General features: G+C 37.6%; 1 protein-coding gene across 1 annotated transcript in view; it reads right to left on the reverse strand.

Moving 5' to 3' along the window:
- The window catches only part of SLC25A26 (solute carrier family 25 member 26), a 301,478-nt gene that overhangs the window by 76,135 nt on the left and 197,351 nt on the right, over positions 1 to 27,992 (reverse strand). The window contains exons 13-14 of the mRNA XM_082344816.1: positions 26,021 to 26,125; positions 24,838 to 24,885 (exon numbers count right to left, since the gene is read on the reverse strand). Of these exons, the coding sequence (XP_082200942.1) occupies positions 24,838 to 24,885; positions 26,021 to 26,125 (153 nt within the window). The remainder of the gene's footprint in view (positions 1 to 24,837; positions 24,886 to 26,020; positions 26,126 to 27,992) is intronic.

The following is a 27,992-nucleotide window of genomic DNA, read 5'->3' on the forward strand; positions in this document are numbered from 1 at the left end:
AGTTTTGAGATGAATTTTAAAAAGAAAATTCATGTATGCCTGAAACTAATGCAACACTGTAAATCAACTATACTCCAATAAAAATCTTTTTTAAAAAATTCACTTTTCACCTTTCATAGGAGCTCTGCTATTTGCTCTTCTTCACTGAGCCTATTTTCCATTTCAGCATCAAAAGCTCCAAGGAAAGAATGAGTTGTCATTTTATTCCTGCAGATCAAAAATTGGTCCAATATTATTAAAATTATTGACTCTATTTAGAGATGAAAAGGAACTTAAAGTATTTTAAATGCCATTACTCCCAAATCTGCTTAGAAATCCAAACAAAATCTCATTTAAAAATGGACAGAAATTTAAATAGTAGGGAAAACAATTCTGCATATACAGAAGCATAAATACAGATCAACAAGTAAATTTAACAAGATGCTAACATATAATATACATGTGTTAGCAATCATTTTGAAGAAAGCACTACAAATATCAGTATTAGTCCACCTCCCTTAATATATGCCACAGTCTAAAACATAGATATTTCCTACTTTCTCTCCAGTAAATAATACCGCTCAAACTTTTTTTGTTTTTTAATGAAGCAAATAAGGAAAAAAACCCGTCTCTCTCAGAACACCAGGCAAATAAATATGCACAAACCACGGTGGTGCTCCCAGGAGGGTGTATTTAAATCCCCATTCAGTCTTGGATCTTCAAAACAAACAAACAAAAAACAAGTAACAGCAACAACAAAACCGAAGGACTCTTTCAGAAAGTATACCTGAATTTAATTGTTCAAACTGTTAAAGATGAAGAGGAAAAGATCACCCAAAGTATACACAAAGAAAGAGAAACTGTACATGAGATTAATTCAGTATTCTTTAGAAAAGAATGAAAGTTCAAATCCATATTTACCAATGTCAATATAACAAAGTCTGGACATTACAAAAGATCTCCCAAAATACAGTCAATAGCCCACTTACTTCTAGTAATATTGGTTATGGCTGAATCCCAGTATAACAAAAAAATAATAGTAATAACCTAGCCTAGAAGTCTACTGGAGTTCACTGTAACGGGATGTGAGCTATAATTAAATTTGATTAGTTTGGTTCAAACCTCAAGTTCAAAAGAATTATCAGCATGAATGGACGAAAAGCCCTTTTACACGGGCATTTTGAAAATATGAAAAGGGCTGACACAGCAAGCATCAAAGACTTTAAAAGCAATTGACCCTTCCCAGAGCAAAGGAGAAATGCTAACAGCTGAAACTCAGATGCTGCGTGCAAAGAAAATAAAGTTCCAGATGGTTCCAAAAGCTTGGTAGTTTATTAAATATTAAATACTATTATTTTTAACTGGATTTTGCCCAGGGATAGCCAAATGTGTCATCTATAAAATGTGAAAAGAAGTCTGATTCTGCCCACTGAAAAACTGAAGCAAATACTCCCTTTTCAAAAATCACTAGCATGGAGGAAGCTTCTCAAGGAGTTACATGACATTCAAATAATCATGATGTTTAGTTAAAAATAGAAACAAAACACCTATAACCTAAAAAGCCAAAACTGTTTATCCAAAGAAAAGAAGACTTCACAGAATTTATCATATTAGTATTTGGAAATATTTAACTCTTACTCTGTATCAGGGGATGGTTACACACACATGCACATGCACACGTTTTCTCCCTTTAAATTACCTTATATTTTTGGTGCATTTTAAAAAGCAGAAAATAATAATTTTTTTTTAATGGCTGCAACATGCGGCATGTGGGATCTTAGTTCCCTGACCAGGGATCGAACCCACACCCACTGCATTGGAAGCGCAGAGTCTTAACCACTGGACCGCCAGCGAAGTCCCATAAATAAATATTTTCTAAAATTTTTAAAGAGAAAGTAAAAGCAACCAGCATAATAAATTCGGCCTACAGAACTTTGTTAGTGACTGAGAGTTAACACAGATTTTAGAAGCAGTTTAAAAACATTAGAGGGTTTTATATATGAAAGTTTGTTGTATGCATTGTTTTAAATATATATATACACACATATGGAAATGTGTTTATACACATTCACACATATATCATATGTGTATATATATAAATGTATAAGTGTATATATAATAATATAATAAGTGTGTATATGTGTATGTTGTATTTATTACACACACACACACAAAACCAAGGGTCCCTTTTCAACAAAATGAAGTTAGTTAATTCAGTTTACACACCCTGCATTTTTAGATGGCACCTTTAAGTGAGTTTTTATGTTAAAAGTTTTCTCTTATTACCATGCAATGTCTATATACTTTGGGATCTGGAGGAGAGCAACGACTGTTTTTCATGAGATGGAAACCGTCTGTGCCAAATGAAGCAGGTGTGAGATATCTCAAAGATGAAAGCAATTCTCCAAATAACAACGTCATCCTGTAATGCTTTCTTGACATGTACAATTTTGCTATTCCTCTCTCTGAGATTTAATATGAAGCATTATGTTTGTGATCTTTCCTAACAGAGATGAGTAGTCTGATTGGTGCTCAGAATTCTAGTGGTTTCCAGGGTTGGGAAAAAGTCACTTCAACATGGATCTGGCAAAACGGGCAAGAAAGGGAGCCACGGCAGATAGGCTATTGTACCTCCTAAATGCTTATTTTTTAAAGCATTAGCTTTAAAAGCAAAAAAACTGTTAATGTAATTCTTTTATTGTGAAAACTGTTTATTTCAAATCATTAGTTTCAAAGTAACTCAAAGCAATCCCCCACCAAAAAAAGAAAATCCCATGAAGAAATCAATCATAGTGGTTACTCTTCCTTTTGCCCATTAAAAAAAAAAAAATTATGCTGAAGGTGACACAGATGTATCTTTCAGGAATTTCTCATTACATTAAAAAAATTCTACACATATTTATGACAAAAGGTTTTCCTGGAGAAGAAAAAGTAATAATTTCTCCAGTTTCTGTAATAATATCCAACAGTTCATTTTTCTCCTGATTTACCAAATGGTTCTAGAATTTAAGTTTTTTCTTTATTTCAAAAGAAAACAAGAAAATCTTTTAACTGAACTTGGTATCATCTAGCCTAGTGGATCTCACATATCATTGTGCATCAGAATCACCTGGAAGGCTTGTAAAGCACAGGTTCCGGGTCTCACCCCCCGAGTTTCTGATTCAGAAGGTTTGGGGCCTGTGAATCTGCATTTCTAGACAGTTTCCCTGGTAATGCTGCTGCAGTTGGTTCAGGGACAACACTTTGAGAACAAATGATCTAGTCAATATTTTCTTTCTCCTGGTAAGTAGCAAAATTGGTAATGAGGAAAAATGAACATTGAAACATGGTATATGATATACTATATCCTTAATAGGAAAAAAGACTTCTGACCCTAAGAATTAAAGAGAAGTTGACATAAAGGAAATCTAAGATAGGCCTTAGAGATGGATTTAGTCCAAGATTCAGAAAACTTTTTCTGTAAAGAGAATAAATATTTTAAGCTTTGCGGGCCACACAGTCTCTGCCACCACTACTCTGCCACTGTAGCATGAAAGCAGCCACAGACGAGACATACATGAATATGGGCCAATAAGGCTGTCTTACAAAAACAGGGTGTGGTCTGATACGGCCCACAAGTTTACCAACCTTTTTTCTTTTTTTTTCCATTTATTTAATTTTTGGCTGCGTTGGGTCTTCGCTGCTGCATGCGGGCCTCCTCTAGTTGCTGAGAGTGGGGGCCACTCCTTGTTATGGTGCACGACCTCTCATCGCGGTGGCTTCTCACGATGCAGAGCACAGGCTCCAGGCGCGCAGGCTTCAGTAGTTGTGGCTCACGAGCTCCAGAGCGCAGGCTAAGTACTTGTGGCACACGGGCTTAGTTGCTCCGCGGCATGTGGGATCTTCCCGGACCAGGGCTCGAACCCGTGTCCCCCGCGTTGGCAGGCGGATTCTTAACCACTGCGCCACCAGGGAAGCCCTTACCAACCATTCTGACAATGAGAAAACCAATGCCCAGGGAGATGAAACAACTTCAAAAGGCACAAGAGAGTAAGTGACATAACTGCAACTAGAACCTCAGTATACTAATACCTGATGGAGTAAAGAAGCCACTGTTAAAGTAATATTTTGAGAAAAGCCACAAAATAGAATGTGTTATGAAACTTCATGTAATTTAATAACCAAAAAGAAAAAATGACTTCACTAAACAAAAGGGTATGTTTTATACACTCTCATTAATGCAAGACATTATTATTTAACATTTCTGAGATTATTTCTAAATAGGAGGCTTACACAATAGAGGACACTGCCTGAACTCTTGTCACATGGCCCCCTGCATCTAACACGGGGCTGGAGCACAGCCTGTGATGGAGGCTTCTGATCGGCGACTGCGGGAAATGGAAAGTCATGGGTTTCCCACTTCTTACCCTCTTAGTCGAATTTCACTAAGACTAAGTGAATGGATGCCCATCCTTACAAAAATTATTCATGATGACACAAGTTTTCCCACATAAAAGCCAAAGGAGGTAGTAAATTTTAAAACTTAATGTGCAAACAACTATGTTTGCTCTTAATTCTAGTTATTAGATAATTAAATTTAAACAGAACATTTAGCTGATAAAGTCAACATGTTTATCTTTACCACACAAATAGCTAAAAGTATGTGATTATACTTATATACATATACGCACATAAGCAATTATATATGTATATGCATGTAGGCACACACACACACACACACACACACACAAACACATACTCTTTATGCTTTCATAGCTGCCTAAGCTTTTAGTCTTAAAACTGACATTTGAATAAGTGAATATATTTTAGCAGTTGATAAAGTAAATTTTATGCATCGCCTTACAACTATTTATGCCAGTTTATAAAAAATAATAAGCCCGTGCATACATATTATGAAAAATAAAATATCCTGTACTTTAACTATCAAATACAAACTCAAAAAAGTTTTCTCTAAAGTTGCTGGACAGTTACAAGTGTGTATATCCAATTCTGGATACAAATGATGAGTCCTAAATCTGAGACAAAGTTTTAGACATGTTTGATGTATCCTGAACCATGCATGAAAAAGCATGTTATTTACACATCAAAGCAACCCTGAGTATCCTAAAACAACTAGAGTGAAAAATGCCCAAATCTAATTTCATCCCTGTCCACATGCTTCTTTGAACTAATAATTCAGAGAACTGGTCAGTATGTTGAACTAATTAGCATGCTTAATGCTTGCCAACTTTGATGGCTCCAATTCTTTATATTAAGAAGTAGAATATTTAAAAAATAGTTCTAAAAATGCACACACAAGCAAATTTGAGAAAATGCAAAAGCTAGCACAAGTTGACATGTGTTGAATAATGCCTCAAAAAGCCCCAAAATATGGGTGACACCTGTTTAATACTCTCTAAGCTCTGAAGCGGGTTGTAAATGATTTTGGGGTTTTGATTTGCATGAAACGAATTAGGCAACATTTTTTTCTGTATCTAGTCATTTTCTATAATAGTCAGCATGCACCTAACTTTATTTCAACATAAAGAATCAAAGTTAAGTGTTCCTGGTAAGAGGTTAACGCTTTATTTTTTTAATTGTACTGAGAGCCACTTCAACTCAAAATCTTTGAAGTGAAGTCCCACACCTAAGAGCCAAGGGCAGAGTGTTTGCCTTTACTACTCACACATTTGAGCCTCAGGGACACATTTCCTACAAAGGTCACTCTAACATTTACTTTTCATAATCAATGAAAACCCATAGTAAATAGGTTACTAAGTATTATAAGCAGAGTGTTAATTAGCTAACAAGGCCCTGATTTGGGGGGGGGCCCCAAGTACCAGATGGATTTTTTTTTAAGTTATTCTATTTAATGTTGATATTCTAAGACCCATTCCTATAATTTACATGAGAACATTACAGAGAGCCCTCCAAGCAAATTCCATTTTGACTTGCAATTCTATTTTTCCCTTCCAACTTGAGGCAAGAATTAGGCATTCAAAAAAAAAAGGTTAACAAAGGTCCCAACCCCAAAAGGAGGTTCAGTACACGTGATTACAAGCAGGAAGTCCAAGCTCAGGGTTTTAGTACCACTTGAAGTACAAAAAACATTCTTTTAAAGGCAGCTAGCGTACCTTTTTTTAAGAATGTTTCCCCCAGTATCGACACACGGATTCCATTACTCTCCTCTACCTTTTTCTATGTTGTAAAAGGATTACCTAAAATTCAGCTCATCTAGAGAAGGGGTTCACTCCCTGACTATTCATTCCTATACTTGCCAGCACTTGCACTATTGTTTTCAACTACTGATGAACTGCTTTACAAATGCATATACATGCCCTTCCACATACAAGTAACAGAAGCTCTCTGAGGGGAGAATCTTTGACCTCTTTTGTCTTATCCACACACTGCTAACTCCATAGCTCTGAAACCCGCATACAATAAACATTTTCAGGTGAGCTAAAACCACTGGATCACCACCTCAGCGACAATATTTATCTCGCAACCACTGTGAACTTCTTTTAAGCTGCAATATACAAAGGAAATTTCCATAATCTGTCTTTTGCATTAAATATTTCATATTAAATTCCACGGTCTGCAAACCCTCCGTTCTAGGAAGGCAGGGCTAGGTTAAGAGTCAAATAATCTCGGTTCTCAGTTTACCTTCACCACAGACTAGCAGAGTCATCTTGGTAAGTCATTTCAGGTCTTGTATTTTATAGAAAAGTGCAAAGCGGATAACTCTCAAAGCAAAGATGCTTCATGTTTGGATAAAATAAAATACACAGCACCTTTTCTTTCTTCAAGTCAATGTCAAGATTATTTATACCATATGGCAATGTAACAGCAATAACAACAACAAAAAAATGAGTGGTCCAAATTATATAAGGAAATAATACTATCTCCTGAATCAAAGTTAGATGAAGAACTAAGCTTCTAACCCACTGACGTATACATATTAAAGGTACAGTAATTCAAGAGAAAATAGGTCATTCTTACAAAAATGGAAAGAAAAAAAGGATAAAAGATACATAAACGTTTTAGAATGTTTTTAGTCCTTCCTATCAGTATTTTTAAGAGATGATTTAGAGGGCTTCCCTGGTGGCGCAGTGGTTGAGAATCTGCCTGCCAATGCAGGGGACACGGGTTCGAGCCCTGGTCTGGGACGATCCCACATGCCGCGGAGCAACTAGGCCCGTGAGCCACAATTACTGAGCCTGCGCGTCTGGAGCCTGTGCTCCGCAACAAGAGAGGCCGCGAAAGTGAGAGGCCCGTGCACCGCAATGAAGAGGGGCCCCCGCTTGCCGCAACTGGAGAAAGCCCTCGCACAGAAACGAAGACCCAACATAGCCATAAATAAATAAATAAATAAATAAAATTAAAAAAAAAAAAAAGAGATGATTTAGAAAGGAAAAAGATGGTAAACACATAAGTTTGGGGGCTTTTTATCAGTTCTATCAGTTAAAAAAAAAAGGGGAAATGTCTTAGAAAATCAAAACATCATCTTTCAAGACTGGGATGTTCAAAAATATGAACACAAATACCTGAGTAGGAAAAAACAAGCAAACAAAAAACACATTGTTTGGCACCTAACAAGGAACCAACTCAAATTTGTTCCAGATACAGACCCACGTCTATTAAAAAATACACAAGAGACACTTCACCAAAGAACATCTAAGGATGGCAAATGAGCACATTCAACATCATTACCATACAGCCAACTGATTTTCTAGAAAGATGCAAAAGCATATCAATGGAGAAGAGATATTCTTTTCAACAAATGTTTTTGGAACAACTGATCATCCATGTGCAAAAAACAAACCTCAACCTAAACCCCACCCTTAAATAAAAATCAAAAAATGGATCGTAGATGTAAATGTCAAAGATAAAACTATAAAACTTTTAGAAGGAAACATGGGAGAAAACCTTAAGGACTTGGGGTTAGGCAGAGTTCTTAGACACGACACTCTAAGCACAATTCATAAAGGAAAAAGTTGATAAAATGGACTTTGCCAAAATTTTAAGGTTTTATAAACAATACATTTCAGAGAATGAAAATACAACCTAGAGATTATCAGAAAATAATTATCATGCAAATCACATTAGTGACAAAGGGCTAGCATCCCAAACATATAAAGAACTTTTGACATATTAAAGTAAGAAACAACCTGATTAAAAAATAGACAAGAGACACTTCACCAAAGAACATCTAAGGATGGCAAATAAGCACGTTCAATATCATTACCATTCGGGAAGTGAAAATTAAAACCACTATGGGATATCATTACACACCTATTACAATGGCTAAAATAAAAAAATCCTGGGCTTCCCTGGTGGCGCAGTGGTTGAGAATCTGCCTGCCAATGCAGGGGACACGGGTTCGAGCCCTGGTCTGGGAAGATCCTACATGCCGCAGAGCAACTAGGCCCATGAGCCACAACTACTGAGCCTGCGCGTCTGGAGCCCGTGCTCCGCAACAAGAGAGGCCGCAATGGTGAGGGGCCCGCGCACTGCAATGAAGAGTGGCCCCCGCTTGCCGCAACTAGAGAAAGCCCTCGCACAGAAACGAAGACCCAACACAGCCAAAAATAAATAAATTAATTAATTAATTTAAAAAACTTAAAAAAAAAAAAATCCTACGAAACCAAGTGGTGACAAAGATTTAGAGTATCAACTGCTGGTGGGAATGCAAAATTGTACAGCCAATGTATTATAGAAAAGAGTTTTGCAGTTTCTTATAAAGTCACCATACACTTACCATATGACCCAGCAATCCCATTCCTGACTATCTACCCTAGAGAAATGGAAATTTATGTTCACACAAAAACCTGTACATGAATATTTATAACAATTCTCTTCATAACGGCCCCAAACTGAAAAGAATTCAAGTGTCCTTCAATGGGTGAATGTATAAGCAAACTGTGGTATATCCAAACAATGGAATAATTAAAAGAAACACACTATTGTTACACGCAACAACTGGGATGAATCTCAACAGCACTATGACGAGTGATAGGAACTAAGTCTCAAAAAACATTATATTACATGATTCAATTTAAATGACAGATCCGTTGTTGCCAGGGATTAGAAGTAGGGAAATGAGTATGACTACAAAGGGATAGCACAAGAGCTTAGGGGATGATGTGAATATTTTGTACCCCGATCATACTGCTGGTTATATTAATCTATACATGTTGTTAAAATGTATAGCTCTGTACACTAAAAAGAAGTCAATTTTACAGTATGATAACTTAGCACTCCCAATTCAGGGGGCCTGGGTTCGATCCCTGGTCAGGGAACTAGATCCCACATGCATGCCGCAACTAAGAGTTCGCATGCTGCAACTAAAGATCCTGCAGGCCTCAACTAAGACCTGGCACGGCCAAATAAATAAAAAAATGAATATTTTAAAAAATAATAATAAAATAAAAGCTTTTCTGCCCAATAAAAGCCTACATGCAGTAATACAGCTAGAATCCAAATCTTAGTTTCTAAACACCACGCTCCACTAAAATGAATCAAGTGCTCCTTGGAGAAGTGGCTGATTACAGGATTGGGCAGGTAAAGTACAAAGACTGGGACACCTTGATATACCAATAAGGAAGTTCCCAAAGACTAACAGGGAAATGTGTAAGAACAGTAGGCTTGAAGAGGCTCCCACTGGCCAAATTTGGGGCAGTTTGAGCATCAAAAAGAGTAATAAATGGAAATGGATTATGATTATTAAAAAAGAATCCACGACTGTGCTGATGGTTGCACATATCGGTGACTACACTAAAACCCACTGAATGGCTACTTTAAATCAGTGACTGTACGGTGCATGAATTATATCACAATGAAGCCATTTAAAAAAAAAGAAGAATCCATAAGTATATAGGGATACTAAAAAAGGGACCTGGGGTGGGGAGACGTGGGGTGAGGAGGTGGTAAAGGAAGAAAGCTCTTCTTTACAGAAGAATGACAGCTAATAAATTCAAAGAAAAAGGACAGTATTAGGAAAATCAGCATTTTGCAACCACCAATGTAATTAAACACTTCAGGCAAGAAGCATCCACAGATGTTAAAACTATTGGGTGAAAGATTATTGGGAAACAGGATAATCACATGGTCTCAGAATATTACCCCATAGATTACTTCTCAAAAACAAAGGAGAAATGAACCTCTGAGGTACAGAAAGCTAGGGAACACCAACGTAATCAAGTGATTAAACTTAGCTTCACCAAGTACGGGACACTATGTGACCCCTGGTACAATGCCACAAAAGTACCCAGCATCACCCACGCAATATCCATGCACACTCACAAAATTTAATATGCAATCTGAATATAATCATAAGGAAATCAGACAATCCAGATTATGGACTGTTTATAGAACAACTCTGCCCTGGACTCTGAAAGGATGTCACTGCCATGCAGGGGAGAGAGTGGGGGAGGTTGGGGAAACCTAACAACCAAATGCAATGTGTGATCCTTGACTGGATCCTGGAGAGAGGAAAAAAAAAAGTTATAAAGCTTTTATTATTGGGACAATAGGAAAACTAATAAAACTGACCATATATTAGATAATATGAATATATCAATGTTACTTTCCTTGGGAAGGATAATGGTATTGTAGTTATGACAGGAATGACTATTCTTAGGAGACACATGCTGAATATTTAGTGATGAACTATCCTGGGATGTGTGTGCTTCCTACTTAAAATGTTTCAGGAAAAAACACTGTAGCGAGAAAGACGGACAAAGCAGATGGGGCAAAATGTTAGTCAGTGAATTGTGGGAAAAGAATATATGTTTTAACTTGTCTCTAAGTGGAAATTTTTCAAAATAAAATGTTGGAGAGAGAGAAGAAAAGAAAAAGAAGATGATACTATGTTAAAGCCTACTTACTCACATTTCCAACAGAGAAAAGGAAATACATACACTGATATGAAAAGAGCATAAGAGTTCAAAGAATTCAGAGCCCAACTCTGCCCTCTGCTAACTGTATTATTTTATGTAGAGCAAGTGACTTACACCACTGAATGTCATTTTCTCATTGGTATTGAATAGGCAACTGTCTGTTAGTTCACAACACGGTTTACAAGATAGACGAACACTACAGATTGGCTGGGAATCATGACTAGATACGTAGGGGGTATGCACTTTTCAAGCATTCAGTTGACATTTATGATTCTTTGTAGGATTACTGTAAAGATTAAATGAAAAAACATTTGAAAAGTACCTAGTCTGGTAAAGTGGCAGACTCTGGATAAATTCAATCTACTTCCCCCTTCAAATACAGAAAAATAAAGTGACAAGAAATTACTAAGAGGTTACTATGTACCAGACCCTTTGGTGCCTTCACTTAATCAAAACTAGTCCAAAACTTAATGATTCAAATGTGTTATCTACACAACACAATTTTTTCAGACTCTTATTAAACATCCATAAGGAAGAAGAAAGAACCTTTGTAAACAGTTGCGTGAACCAACAGATAAATCAGCAGAGAGTGTAACTTTCACAAGATCTTGGTTGCTCCATGTAAGACATATCACTGTCTCCTCTAAACACAGATATTATTGATATCTGCTCCCAGGCAAAAGGCATACTTAAAAGACATACTTAATTTACCCTCTGAAGAAAAGAAACTTCATCCCAAAGTGATTTTTTAACTTGGTCATCACTCTATTTCCCAAAACAGAAGTATGGAATAATTCACGGATAAACAACAAGGAAAACTCATCACATGTATATCAAGATATAGGGGAACTTTATTAGAAAACTTGGTATCAGTTTATAAGCTTCCTACACACAAATTTCATCACTTATTTCCCAAATATAGTTAGGATACACACTAAACTGATAAGATCAGCATGCTTCTCTAAGAATCATAACTTATTAACATAATGCCCTCCTCTTAAAAAAAAAAAAAAATCAGTGAAACACAGTTGAGGCCAAAGAATTGTTATGAATGGTTATCATTAAGTGTTGTTAGTAAGAAATTTTTTAAGTTATATTAGGAACTAGAGAAAGCTAATTACTTGACCAAAAAAATCAGGATAAAATAAAGGCCTTCAAACAAAGGAACTATATCCTTATATTTATTATGCCTTCCAATATTTTCATTAGATTAGGACAGTAAGGAACCAGAAGTGTAAGACTTTCAGAAGCAGAGCGGTGGTCCAACCCAGGCAGTCTGGCTGCCAAGCCCGTGGTCTGAACCAATGTGCTCTGACACCTCCAGGCAACAGCAAATCCAGCCCAGGAAAGCAGTGAGAAGTCCAGACACAGTGAATGGTCACGATGGATTAGAAGTGGAAGACGGAAGATTCCAAGATTCCCAATGGAGGAAAAAACAAAAACAAAAAACCCACAGAACTACAAAAAACAATGATTTTGAGGCTGTCACACTAAATATGTGAAAAAAGGCAAATAATGTACCCCCAAAAGGCAATTATAAACTCCAAAGGGAAAAAACATAAGAAAGTTCATGCCCCAAGTGTTCAGCAAATTAAAATATGGGACAAATTTTAGCAAGTGATGGAATGCAAGAAGAGAGTCTATTTGATTCCCATGTTGGAAACATCTCCTTCAGGGTAACACAGGAAGATGCGTTCCCAACACAAAAGGAAGAATAACCCAGCACACTACATGGCCTAGTGATCATGCATGAAGTCTCAAATAATACACACACTAGTTCACTGGTGTTCAACTTTTAGAATCAACCCAGAAACGTCACAAAAGAAGTGACTGTGGGTGAAGGGCAGGATGAAACTGTCAGTCATCTTCATAATCTAGGATCAAAGTGCAGGTGAGAAAAAGTCAATCCAGAAAGTGGTACTTGAAGGTGAAAGAGGATATGGTGGCAAAAAGGAAGTAAGAGCCTCATCTTATAAAAAGAAAGAAGATGCTGGAAGTTTGTGGGATAAGAAATAAAGACTCAAATATATGACTTCATGTTTCTAAAATAACCAGAGGAATGAAATTTGTGTAACCGAAAAAGGTTGGGGAGGAGCAGACGCAGCCAAAAATAAAAATAAATAAATTTATTTTTTTAAAAAATTTTAATTAAGTTGTAAGTTTAAATTGTCATTATTTTAGAAGATCATTTTAAAAATACAGTATTTCATACAATGTCCAAATCTGGCATTCTTTTTTTTTTTCCAGCTTTTTATTTTTATTTATTATTATTATTGTTTTTGGCCACGCCGCATGACTTGCAGGATCTTAGCTTAGTTCCTTGACCAGGGATTGAACCCGGGCCCCCTGCAGTGGAAGTGCGAAGTCCTAACCACTGGACCACCAGGGAATTCCCAGCTTTTTATTTTTAAAAATAAGTTATCGACTTTCTTAAAAGTTACTCAAACAATACAGGGAGTTCACATATACCCTACAGCTAGCTTCCCTAATGTTAAGAACTTAACCAGAGTATGATTATCAAAACCAGCTATTAGCATTGCTGCAATACTAACATCTAAATTATAGACCTTATTTGAATTTCCCCAGTTTTTCCCCCTAATATTCTTTTTCTCTTCCCAGGATCCCTCACTGCATTTGCTTTTTGTGTCTCCTTAGTCTACTCCTGGGTGTGACAATTCTTTTTTGTGACCTTGACAATTTTGTACAATGTCCCTCAATTTGGGTATGCCAGATGTTTTATCATGATCAGAGATTATGTATTTTTTTGGCACGAAGAACAAAGAAGTGATATTGTGCATCATATTGGGGGTGTATGATGTCAATATATCTTATCACTGGTGATACTACCCTTCATCACTTGAATAAAGTAGTGTCTGCCAGTTCTTCCAAATGTGAAATTACAGTTGTAATTGAAAAATAGCTTTAAAAAAATAGCTTGAGGGAAATACTTTAAGACTGTGATATTCATTTTTGGTACGTTAAATATACCTATTGGTTCTTGTATTTGAGAGATGCATAATGAAGTACGTATGGATTAAATAAAATAATATTATTCAGGAACCCTGGATTGGAAAGTACTATTTATTAAGCTTTGTTTTTTTATTTTTTAATTCGAACCACTTTTAAAAAGTGCCAAGCAATCAACTCAAGAGCTTCGAGGTTCCGGCACACTGAAGTTTCTGCCACCAACATTTAAAACACAGACATCGTGTGCCCTCTAGTGTGCCATTTCTATAACGCAACCTTTGCATCAACAAATTCAATAACAAAAAGCAGAGTGTTTTCACAAAGGAAAAGAAATACCTTCTCATCAATTTCTGCTTCTCCACTAGTCAACAAATTATCTGTTAATTATTTGGCTAAGTACCAAAACCATTTCAATGCCAAAGATTATCAACTCTTTCCCGTCTATTGGGTTACTTCTCAGAATATATGCGAAAGCTCAGGAAAAAAAAGAGGACAGAAGGCTAAAATCAGTCAAAGCGTTTTTAAGCAAACTTCACAAAGGCTAGAGGAAAGAAGATGTTGAAATCAATATTACTGCCTAATTCAGAAGCACAGTTAGTTCACTGTGTGCTGCCTATATAGATGGCTCCATTTCTATCGTTTAGAATCCTCTAACACTCAGAAATTGCGCTCCACTTCAAGTTAACAGATGTGGTCCAAGTCTCACAGATATACTACCACTTTGTTTTCACACAATTTACTGAAAAATTCTGAGCGCAATGAACAGTGAATTTATCTGCAAAACATGAGCAGGAAGCAAAGAGTAACCAGAAACACAGGCTTTAGAATCACATAGGCTGGGCCTCTGCTTCCAGACCTGCCATATACTACATATACTAACTAGCTTGCTTTTCCAAGCTCAGGCTACTGATCAATTTTAAAACAAACAAACAAACAAAAAGGTTAATATCTTACAGTTTTATCTGAAGATTAGAAAAATACAAGTAAAGTGTTATACATGATCAGAATTCAACCTGTAACTGTTATCATTATATAAGCCCAGGGTAATCTGCTACCAGATAGTAAAACCCATTTTCAATAGCTCTTTTAAATGACTCCCTGCAACCACAATCCTTTATTCATACATAAACATTCTAGATTTTACCTTCACATTTGGTTTTCTTAATACATATAGTTTCTTTCTTAATACCTCTTATAGGATGGTGTTTGCTCAGACGATAAGATAGTACACAATCCTAAGACTCTCAAGAGTGATTTTTACCCAGTGTTCATAGGACATAGCTTGCACGTAACTGATAAAAGATTTTCTTCATGAATAAGTTGTTTACTATTTTCATATGTCATTTCAAAAAGTGTTTTACATATATAAAATATTCATAGGAGCAACCCCTAACAAGAAATGACAAAATTAAAATAAGGGCTATTTGTGGAAGGCACAAGAATACCAGGAAAAATGATAAGAAGAGACAAGGAGAAAATTAAGCTCACTGGAAGTGCAGAAAGTTGAGATGGCAGAAAACCACTAACTTGCCTGGGAATTAAGTGAGGACTGACTCCATAATTCTTGCCAAATGCATCTTAGGCCCGAGCATCTGTTGGAGATTTTAAATATCTAAGCACTTACAACTAGTCTACTTCTGAAAAGTGTGATTAAGTCCTTGGTTTGTTCATTAAATATTTTCTGAGTGTGCTGTATGTCAAGGAATCTTCTAGGCGTTGGATTAATAGAAGTGAACAAAACAGGCAAGAAGCACTTGCCCTCAAAGTGTGTATATTCTATCGGAGGAATGCAGGAAATAAATTTATAAACAAAAAGTGAAGATAATTTCAGATAATGGTACTTGCTAGGGTACCAAGTGAGCAATCGGGGTTTTGGCAGGTGTATGTTAGCTAGAGTGGTCAAAGTAGGCCCCTCAGAGAAGGGACATGTGAACTAACACCTGAATGATAAGAACAAATCATGCAAACACTTGGGATAAAAGGCACTTAAAAGCCATTGTTCTCCATGAATATCTCTATCTCCTTTTGTTTATGTCCTCTGATTAACTTTTCTTTTAATGTCATAGAGACTTCTAGCTGCTGAGAACTTATTTTCCCCAAACTCCTGGCACTAATGTCTACTTAAAGTTTCAAAAATGAGAAAGATATAAATATGGACTATGAATTTTAAACATATTTTCCTCTCCCGAAAAATTTGTCTGCGTATAAAATGCAAACTACATACATCACCATGGGGGCTAATATCACGGGCTCTCAAGTCCTCGGTTTCCTCCCTTACTGGATGTTAAGACTCTGGACGAGGGACTTCCCTGGTGGTCCAGTGGTTAAGAATCCGCCTTGCAACGCAGGGGACGCCGGTTCAACCCCTGACCAGGAAACTACGATCCCACATGCCGCAGGACAACTAAGCTCACGCGCCACAACTAGAGGAAAGCCCGCACACCCCGCAATGAAAGATCCCACGTGCTGCAACCAAGACCTGATGCAGCCAATTAATTAATTAATTAATTGGCAGTGTATAAATGGAGAAATCGTTAAAAAAAAAAAAAGAAAAAAAGACTCTGGACAAACCACAGCCTTACTAAGCCTCAGTTTCCACAAAGCAGGGATCATGTTTTGGGTTATGTGAAATAATGCATGCTAAGAACTTAGCACAGTGACTGAAACACTGTAAATATTTGGTAAGCATTAGCTATTATTTCAATTGTGATTTACATATTTTTTTAAGGAAAGTGTCCACATATAGTATATCAATACAGGTATTCTGAGATCTTTAAAATCAAGACAGTATAAAAAAGTAACTTTGAAATAAATTCCATTTTCAGAATAATGATTACAAAGAGACTGACAAATGATTTTTAAAGAAGAGCTTCCACACTGTTCCCACAAGGGCAAAGGTGGCGGGAAAAGAATGAGAACAGACATCAAAATTTACAGAGTAGAATTAAATGTCCAAATAATTGTAGTCTAGACAAGTGCTCTGGATATGAACAACAGGGTCCCCAACTATGGTGCTTAAGTCAGCAGTGTAGGAAATGGTTTCCTTTCGGAAGGAACTGAGGTTGAACTAGGACTTGAACAGATAAAACACAGCAGACACTGTAGAGTGGTGACTCAGTAACTGCAGTCCCAAGCCCCTCTTTGCCAGCCTTTACCTACCACACTGAAAAGCTGCATGCATATACAACTTCTCAAGCCCCATGCAACTCAGGAGAGCTTTAGACACCTGGCCCAAGAAAGCTTTGTTTTCCAAGTAAACAGACTGACAGATAACGCCTCCTGCCTTTCCCACTTCTTTATACTTGGAAAGGGGCCATGACGCCAAAAAGTACAGCAGCCATTTTGTAACCATGAGTAATTTAGCCAGAGTATTAAGGTTCCCCAAGCAGAATGAAAGGGCCTGCATCTTCACACCCTCATTTAACCAGTACACCAGCCTTAGAGGGACCATCTCCAGATTTCCTGTTACAGAGTGAGAAAAAAAAAAAATTCTAATACTAGACTGTATTTAGTTCAGCCACTGTAGTCAGATTTTCTTATTTACAGCCCATCTGCCATCTAAATTAACACACAAATATGAAGGGACAGGATATTTCACATGAGATGAAAAACACAAAGGAACATCCTAGACAAAGCTACTTTAACATCATGGTGTATGATGTTAACATCTAAAAAGAATTAAAAGACAGTTTCCACCTTTATCCGACAGCTTTCCTATACGTTTACACTGAAGATTCATGCTATTGATTTACTTCTCAGTAAACCCTACACACAGGAACTGGTATCTCTTCCAGACAACATAGCCAACACGCAACAATGGAAATATGTAGCCTTTTCAAAACTGTACAGTGCAAAATGAAATCTGTCCAAAGAATGAGAAAAGTAAATAGCAGCTGGTTTTATGTAAACAAAACATGAGAAAATATGCACTAAACGGCTAAAGCAATTTTTCCACATTAAGATAATTTTACTAAATTTTTCTTTCTAAAAATGTTTGTTTATTTAAGAGATGATGAAAAACTGTAGGCTAAAATCCATATTTGAGGAGTAATAATTTTATGTTCTTTGGATTAAAGAATGAAGTATTGTGCATTCCTCACAGACCATCTCTACAGTAAAGTTATAATAAAGTAAATGCGATTAGCTGACATTTTATAAACCGCTTGTGATTAAAGGCAATATTTCATTTTCATTTGTTTAATATTCCCATTAATAAGAATGTCTTATAACACATTTACTGAAAGCCTGAACAATAAAACAATGGACAAATTCCAAGAGCAAACAGATTTTTTTCTTTTCCCATGAAGCTAACATTATGGAATTTTAACAGATGTTCTATTTGGTCATAGTTAATAAAATGAATTATGTAGGATTAAAACAAGGTTCAATATGTTTGCATTGGACTTTAACTGAAAAATGATTTCACATTAAAAGTTTGGAAAGATTTACAACCTTTTTTTCCCTTTATAGTGAATTACTAAGATATATGGGGAAAAAAGGGAATTAATTACTTTTCTAATGAAATCAGGCTTACAAAAACTATTTTTTCCAGGTTTAAGAAGATGGAAATCTCAGAAAAGGGTACACTCTTTGGTACTTCGTCACCTATCTAATGCGAATACCTTACAATGTAGCGTGTCAGAGGCTGACCCCCACCCAGCACAACTCCAAACCCCGTAGAGCTCCCCCTGCACTTTGAAACGGTCACAGTGTCTAACAGCATCTGAACGAAAGACAATCAAACTTAAAGGAATGAAAAAAGCAACGAATATTTACTGAGCGCTGAGCTTGTGGAAGATGTTACTGCAGAGCCTGTGCATACTACAAAGAGGTCAAAACCCAATTACTGTCTTCAAGGGTAAATCATACTGTCTGGGAAGAGCAGGCGTAATTACACATAGACAAAACTGAAATGAAAAGACAGGGGCTTCCCTGGTGGCACAGTGGTTAAGAATGCACCTGCCAATGCAAGGGGACACTGGTTCGAGCCCTGGTCCGGGAAGATCCCACATGCCGCGGGGCAACTAAGCCCGTGCGCCACAACTACTGAGCCTGAACTCTAGAGCCCACGAGCCACGATTACCGAGCCCGCGCGCCTAGAGCCCGTGCTCCGCAACCAGAAAAGCCACCGCCATGAGAAGCCCACGCACCGCAACAAAGAGTAGCCCCCACCCCCGGCAACTAGAGATAGCCCGCATGCAGCAACGAAGACCCAACGCAGCCAAAGTTAATTAATTAATTAATTAATTTTTTAAAATGTAAAGACAAACCAAAAAAGAAAGGAAGAGATAATGCCAAGGAAACAATTTCATACAAAGACACACAAAGATACAGAGCATTGATACAAGCAGGAAAATTCTCATCAGAGAACACTTCTTTTTCTCTTCCATCATGAAAGCAGAAACTAGTACACAGGCTTACAAATGGTAAATAAGTAATAATTCTAACTACAGTTGCACGAAAATATTTTCAACAGAAAACATTCAAGTATTGCAATTTTAAAAAGAAAGCCTTCCTCTAAGTGGGTAATCTTATCTGGAGAAAAAATTCCAGTAAATTACCAATGTGACCCAAAAAAGAATAATCATAAAAAATTTTCCAACCCATTTATGTTAGTAATTTTGATCGGTTCAACTATCAATTAGGGTAACTGTACATTATTATAACCAATAGGTTGTTTTCCGACAGAAGTAGCCGGCGAACACAAAATCAGTTGCAGGTTGCAATCTGTTAAGTGAATAAATGATTCCATTCTACAAGACATTTGGATAAAACACTCTCCAACTGTAGCTGAGAAGCTTTTTAAGCAGTAGCAGTTAGCCAGCCTCTAGTTCAAACACAACTATTGTTATTCATCATCATGAAATGGCATTCACACATTTACATGCAGACAGATCAAGGTTGCATCCCTGTTCAAGAACCTGACAGCCTAGAGGCAGCTTTCTTCATCTCTGGTCCTAGCAGACCATATTGCTGCAATACCTCCTTCATGAGACTGCAGCAAGAACAACTGACACAAAGTTTCTAGCACAGAGGGGCAAACGGCTCAGAGAGGTTAAGTAACTTGCCAAGAGCAGACAGCTGGTGAGACACTGGCATTCCACACTGAGATGTCATTTCCTGTCAAAAGCTCTTTCAGTTACCAAGAGTGCTATTAATCATAGTTAACATATTTGAACACATCCTACGTGTCAGGGTCTATAGAAAGCACTTCATGAGGATCTCTTCATTTAATTCTCACCATAACTTCAATATAATTTCAAACCATCAGTTCACAGTAAAGGAAGAAAATTGTTCTCAGATATATGTTCATATGCCCAGTCTCACTTAAAATTAAAATTACAGTGAGATCATTTTTCACCTCTGAGATTGCTAGTACCGTTGGTGAGGCAGGGGTCAAAAGAGAGCTCCCACACTGTGGGCAAAAGGGTCGACTGGTACTTCTGCGAAGCGCAATTTGGCGATTTGCATCAAAATTACAAATGCCCATACACCCCTAACCAAGAAATTCCACTTTTCAGCATCTAACCTACAAACATTCTCAACCATGTATGAAATGACACAGGAACAGTATTATTCATTGTAGCATGTCTGTCCTACCCACCAATGAGGAAGTGGTGGCACAATGATCCCTTCGTACAATGGAGTCCTACACAATCATAAAAAAGTGTGCCCCTTATAAAGTGATATAAAATGATCTCTAAAATATTTTGGTTAAAAAGCAAATAAGATGCTGAACACCTAGGATAGGGTAGCTCTGGAAAAACACACGAGAGACTGATATAACATGAAGACCTTGGGGGGAAAGGAAATGATAACAGAGCCGGGAAAGAGGATTTGAAGGATGATTCTTAAGGCTTGATTCCTAAAGGTTCCTGTTTCCAGCCACTAGATTAGGGAAAATTCTCACTGCCTGAAATAGACAATAAGGGAAACTGGGTTTGGAACTTGCGAGTGAACTTTGCAGTCAGAGTGGGGAACATTGCACCTAAAGGGACAGATTGAGGGCTTCAGTGCACTCACAGAACAGGATGAATGGCTTGTTCTGGCCCGTCCGAGTGCTTGATTTTGATTGCATGTGTAACAGAATTCGGTGGGAGACTTGCGTTACGGAAGCCTGGGAGCAAAATCAGGGTGAGAGGGGGAGCTAATTCTCACCTATCTCAGGTCTCTTTAGTTGCTACACTCATCTACCAAAAAGAAGCCAGGAGTTACTCATTACCAAAATGGCAACATCCCGCCAGTGAGGCCGCTCCAACAGCATCTCACTGTGAGATTCGTTGCAGATAACAGTTAAAAACCAGTAATTCATCCTCCAAACTCCAGGGGACATACGTCAGGCTCTTGACAGGGCTTTTCCCATGTGCTTGATTCCAGGTCCCTGGCAAACATTCGGCTGGGGTGAGAGGTTCAACCATTCCTCCTGGCAAATATCCCACTTGGGTGAGTGCTTTTTTGAAGCGTCGGCTTGAGGTAGAGGGAAATCACTCCTGCCTCTTCTCTGGGCGTGAAAACCCCAATTCTGCTTCGATAAGCAAGGTACACACAACGCGTGTTCTTTCACACCCTTGGGCCTTTGTATGTGTTGTTACATCTTCCTGTCTCCTGGACTACTTCTAAGTGACACCTCTTCAAGAATTAAGTCCAGACTAATTTTTATTAATGCAACGAATACTGAGTACCACTCAAGCACTGCTTCCTCTATAACCTCTGCTGCATCTTGGATATACGTGTCATTTCAGCCCTATTACACTGCCCTGTAGTGTCTGCCCCCCGTTTCCTTCCCCGCCAGAATATGAATCCTTTAGGGCAGAAGTGTTCTGCGTGGTGCCCAAGACACAGCAGGCACTCTTAAAACGACTGTCGTGTAGAATGTGTGGATTAAATGCATTTGCTGAGGGGCTTCCCTGGTGGCGCACTGGTTGGGAATCTGCCTGCCAATGCAGGGGTCCGGAAAGATCCCACATGCCACGGAGCAGCTAGGTCCTTGCGCCACAACTACTGAGCCTGCGCTCTAGAGCCGGCGCTCCGCAACAAGGGAGGCCACCGCAATGAGAAGCCAGTGCACTGCAGCAAAGAGTAGCCCCCGTTCGCCTCAACTAGAGAAAAGCCCAGGTGCAGCAACAGAGACCCAGTGCAGCCAAAAATAAAAAATAAATAGACTAAAAAAAAAAAAAAAATGCATTTGCTGAACCTAACTTATTCCTACTTTTTTTGGAAACGACTTGCCTTTCTCTGCTTTCTTTCTAATTCACATCCAAGGTCGTGAGGCTGCTCTCCATAGAACTTTCGGGACAATGGACCCTCTGAAATTAGCCTGGCTATGAAAGCAGCTGTGATTTTGCTCCCTGTTTCCATCTTCCTGGAATAACCGCACTGCCCCACAATGCTTGGCCACATCTAATTTGGCCTAGATCCTGAGGTAAATGAATACTGAAAGTGTGAGGTAAAGAGTATAATCGGTTCACCTTGCTTAGACTCCATCTAAAATTCACAGTAACTAAAATAATTTAGGAGAACATAAGGGATAAGCATGCAATCTCCACAAAAATCAAATGCAGTAAAAACCATGTGACAGCATTCACAAAATCTAAAGAACACACATAATCTATCTTATAACGCATGGATTCAAACTTCAATCTCATTCTAATGGGCTACTGCGAGGGAGATAAAACTATTTTAAAGAAAAAAGTGTACACAGAATAAATGTATGAGTTTCCTGGTGACTCTCACTAAGGCTTCAATGTATTTTCTTATTGAAACAATCAAACAAGCTCTTGGTGAAAAGATTTGATATTGGTGTCAGAACGATGTAAGAATTGAAACTATTTATAATGTAAAAATTTTGTTTAAAGCAGATACATCACTTCTTATTTTTCTCATTTTGAAAAGAAGCGATGTTTCATTTAGCAGTAACTCTTCTCTCATTCTATGAGAGAATCTGTACGAAAGCAATATTTCAACTAAAATCAGTTCTGAAGGATATTTTTATGAAAATGCATAATGCAGAAGACCCCAATTAAATTTCCAACAAAGCACTGCCATCTTGAGTAAACAAAGTCATCTCACTAGGGGCACATTTTTTGCAAGAAATGCAGCCTAGAAATTAAATACTAGTGTGACATATGTCAAAACAAATTTTTAAAAGAATAGAATGCAGTTGTAACCATGTGTTTTATCTATTTGTTTGTATGCATAACCAGTATTCTCTGGCATGTAAATACATTCATTTATTTAGCATCTCTCAAAAAAATAAAAAAAGGTTTATTGCCCCCCATTTTTTCCCCTCACCCAGGTGAAACCTGAGTAAATAACACGTGTTTAGTGAGTGGGAAAATAAGTACAGAATGAAGATACAGTGCAGGTGGTATTTTGAAAGGCAGAAGTCATCTTCACACAAATAACTAATTTTGAAACATTCAGTCTGCCTTCAGAAAAAGTTTTTCAAAGATATACATCAACTACACCACACTACACTGAAGGTTATTACTTTGTGGAAATCAAAGCTTTAAGTAACATGTAACAGTGCTGGTGTTTCATAAAGAAGACTGTAATCTATACTAACAACAAACAAGCAAACAAACAAAATAAACAAAAAGACTACCTGGGAATAAAATCAGATTTCAAAGATTTCAATATTCTGCTAATTATGACAATATTTATTTAAATTAAACTCATTTTTATAAATGAGACTGTTTTAGCATCCAAGGGAAACCCAAACAGAAAACAAGGATTCAGAGCAGAGGTATGCAGAATCTCTTCTGTATTTTAATAGAAGATTATGTCCTAATCCTTTTCACAGTGTATACCTATATCAAATCATCACACTGTACACTATGAATGCCTCACAATTCTATTTGTCAATTATATGTCAAAAAGCTAAAAAAACAAAAAAACCCCTAGGATTTAAACTCACTAAAAAAAAAAAAACTTATGTCCCAAACCGAAGACTTCTCTTATATCCCATATCCCAGTTATCTATAAATCAACTTTTAAACTTCAAAATAGGGCTTCCCTGGTGGCGCAGTCGTTAAGAATCTGCCTGCCAATGCAGGGGACATGGGTTCGAGCCCTGGTCCGGGAAGATCCCACATGCCGCAGAGCAACTAAGCCCGTGCGCCACAACTACTGAGCCTGCGTTCTAGAGCCCGCGAGCCACAACTACTGAGGCCACGTGCCACAACTACGGAAGCCCGCGCGCCTAGAGCCCGTGCTCCACAACAAGAGAAGCCACCGCAATGAGAAGCCCACGCACCGCAATGAAGTGTAGCCCCCGCTCGCCACAACTAGAGAAAGCCTGTGCGCAGCAACGAAGACCCAACGCAGCCAAAAAAAATAAAGAAAGAAAATTAAAAAAAAAAATACAACTTCAAAATAGCCTCCTCTATAGGAGCCAAAAATTAAAACATGCTTCCTGCAGTAATATATGTACTAAAATCACTTTGCTTTTTCAACCAAAAAAAGAAGACATTGACCACATACTGAACCACAGAATTTCGGAACTGGAAGGCTTGCTCTGGGGGCACACTGCACTGCAAGTCACGGCAAGGGTCAGCTCTCCAGTCCAGACTGAACTTCCCAATTCATCATATTTTGTTATCAGGAAGACAAGAGCTAACTGCATGACTTTTCACATAAAAATAGATCTTTGGGACACTTGTCTCCCAGAGTGCTTCTTTCCTTACCAATTTTTCACTCATTCTGTATATTACAGTAATTAACTTGGTATCTTACCCTTAGTAGTTCTTTCTTCATATCTTAGCTATCACAGCCACGAAGCCGCCTATGATAAGACTGAAGCTCTAGGATGGGCCTTCTGACCACTGGGGCTGCTCTTTCAGCAGACCCATTCTACCCAGTCATCAAATGTAAGAGCCAAGATAAGACTAAACAGTGTTTTAAAAAGTGATCATGATTTCCCTTTGTAATTTTTTAAACCAGTCTCTCCAAATAAATTTACTAAACAAAGCATATCATTCTTTTGTACTTCAATATTGGAAATTAAGTTAGTTACCTCTCTTAAAACAGTGCTTTTGTAGCCTCGATACAATCCTTGGATGCCCTGAAACAAACAAAAACCAAGACCTGAGAAAGTTAGAATAGCAGAGACTTCTAAATGACATTCTGCATGAAGCAGATTTACCTTTTCTAAAGTTTGAGTTTTGAAATATTCACAATGACTACAGTTCTAAAAGAGATTAAAGCTTTTAAACTGGCCTAAAGTATATAAAGCTCAGATCAGCTCCCTTTAAAATGGGAACATCTCTAATAATAAAGCTGACTACATATTAATTAAACTTTACTTATTTTCAACATTTCTTCTCTTGAAAAAAAAATACTTGAGAAGCTTTAAATAAACATATTTTCAAAACCAAATGCACAAATAATGACAATTATCCTTTCACAAAAGAACAGAACTATATTTTATAGTTTCAATTATAAGACGTCACAAACGCATGAATAATCTCTAAATAGTGAGAGATACCTCTAGACAAACCTTGACTTATCTGTTTAACTATCCAGACGACTCAACAGGGACCCTTTACTGGACTGATCTCAATCATACAATTAAACACTCAATGTCTGCTCACCTAGGTGACAGAGGGATTAAGAATAAAACTATTCTAAAACCTAGACTCACTGAAATTTTCATGTGACTGATTCCATTTAAAAAAAAAAAAAGGGCTTCTGTACAAACTATAAAGAAAAGCAGCTCACTGGTCCCTAGCCACATGGCCAGCACGCATGATTTTTGATCCACAAGTTAACATGAACCAGTACAAGAGGAATTACATTTTTATATAAACATTACGACGTTGGTCACTAATATCAGTCCATTACCACAGGTCTCTTCCATGGGTCCTCAAATTCTATAGTGATGTTTTAATATCTTTATTCACTTTACATATTCACTATTTATTCCATATCTGATTCCAAAAGAATGGTAAGACTATTGCAATGTAGGACACACACTTAGTAGTATGGTTGTTTAGAAATTTGAAAAAGAAATAAAAATGAAACTAAAAATTTTGAAAACCATGGAAAGGCAAAGATAATCTTAGCATAAAAAGTTGCTATAATTGCACAATAAATTTAGCTTTAAGGTCTCTTCTAAGGCTCCTAGGAAGAGGGTCACAGTGTTCCTATTAGCTACCATACAATATTCTCAATAAGAGAGCTTAAAAACATATTCTCACCTCTTGACATAAGATGTTAGAGAAAATGTGGAATGTTCCTGAAGAAGCAGATACCTGTGCCCTCTGCTTAACTACTTCAGAAGGAACTCGAATCAGGCAAGCAACCTAAAATATACAAATTTAATTATATCCTTAAAAAGAACTGCTATGAAAAAGGAAATTGCTTCATAAGCAAAAATTACAGTTAAACAAAAGCATAATGTACAGGCTCAGTGCAAGATGCGAAAAGTTGGGTTTTTTTTCGGTTTTGTTATTTTTTTTTTTAACCTAAAACACTTAGAGCATTACTGGACATGCATTGTGTTACCAACACAGAACCTCTCCTCCCTGGTCCCACGTAGATCCTCCTACCTCCTGCCTCACTGCTCCAAACAAATCTGTCTATAAGCCACTCGACGGGAAGAAGCACATGAACTCATTCTGAACTCCTAATACCTACGAGGACATCTGGCGTTCACATGACAGCCATATCAAACATGTTTGCTCAATGAATGAATCAAAAGGGACTTAGCTTTACTGGAGTAACACACATCAGTAGAGGCAAGACTGAAAAGCGGCTGGTTACCCCAAACCCTCCATCCCACCCCACCCCCAGCCTCGACCAGCTCCCAACCACAGCACCCCCCGACCTTCCCACCACCCAACAGCTGACGAGTAACTCCAGGCATTCCCAGGCCCTGCTCCAGCATTTGAGTTGACGTAGGTCCCGACTAGTCAACAAACAATTGTAACATCATCCTTGGTGACATGCCAGGGTCAGTTACACGCCACTCAACCTCACACTTCCAGGACTCTGCCTTCAGTAGCCCACTTATCTTCAGAAATATTAAGAACTGGTCAAACCGGAAAGAACTGGTCTGCCCACTGAAGGACAGAAGGCAGGGGAAAGGGCAGCAGGCAACAGGGAGGGAGACATATAAACTGATATTTTAAACTGTTTTAATGGAAGTCCTGTATTTAAGCCTCAATACACTAAGCAGCCTGTCAAGGATACAAACTTTTTTTCCAATTTGGAATTCACACACCTGACTCTGGTGTTCAATATTTTGTATATGGTTAAGGACATTACTTTTAAAACTTTTACAATATATATTTCATATACAAATATATATATTTGAGGCACAGTAAGAAATGTGGACAATCTTCAGTGACACATGCAGCAAAATGGAAACAACAACAAGAAATTTAACAAAACCATCCCACCAAATAGGATGTTTGCCCTTTTCAAAAGTCTCCTAATTCCTAATTTGAGATTACTACCCAATTTGGATATTATATAAGGCTTTGTCTTTCTAATATTAAGTAGTTCTAAGGTACAAATCAGCAAACTTTTCATGTAAAAGATCAAATAGTAAATATTTTAGACTTTGCAAGCCAAATGGTCTCTGTCACAACGGTGCAACCATGCTGTGGGAACACAAAAGCAGCCATAGATAATAATGTGTAAGTGAATGGTGTGACTGTGTTCCAATAAAACTTTATTTATAAAGACAGGTGATGGTTTGCCAACCCCTGCGCTAGGTATAAACACTGGCAAATCCTTCTTTGGTATTAGCCTTGGTAAGAGCAGAGTAGGCACAGAACAGATGTAGGCCTCAGCAACCCCAGGAAACAAGGGATAGGGATGGCATGTAATGTGATTCAGGTGTCATGGAGTCAGCTAACAAGGGCATATCACCTCTGAAAAGTAGCTCAAAAGTAACAGTACTTTATGTGGATGCACTCCAACTGATACGGTTAGGATAACATATCAGTTGGAGTGCATTAATTACCTGAAGTTACTTTTCTCCCCAAACTGACAAGACTTACAAAACAATATAATCTACTTTCTTTTTCTTCGTTCATCAAACATTTGAATGCCTTTTGTCTGCAAAGATATCTACAATTTGGGCCAATATATCTTTCCACCCACAGTCTCCCTTCAAATTTACCCGATCCAGTTCAACAAAAACATGTAGAGCCAGACACTGCA

This window comes from Balaenoptera borealis (genome assembly GCF_965194805.1).
Source record: "Balaenoptera borealis genome assembly, chromosome: 12".
Classification (NCBI taxonomy): domain Eukaryota; kingdom Metazoa; phylum Chordata; class Mammalia; order Artiodactyla; family Balaenopteridae; genus Balaenoptera; species Balaenoptera borealis.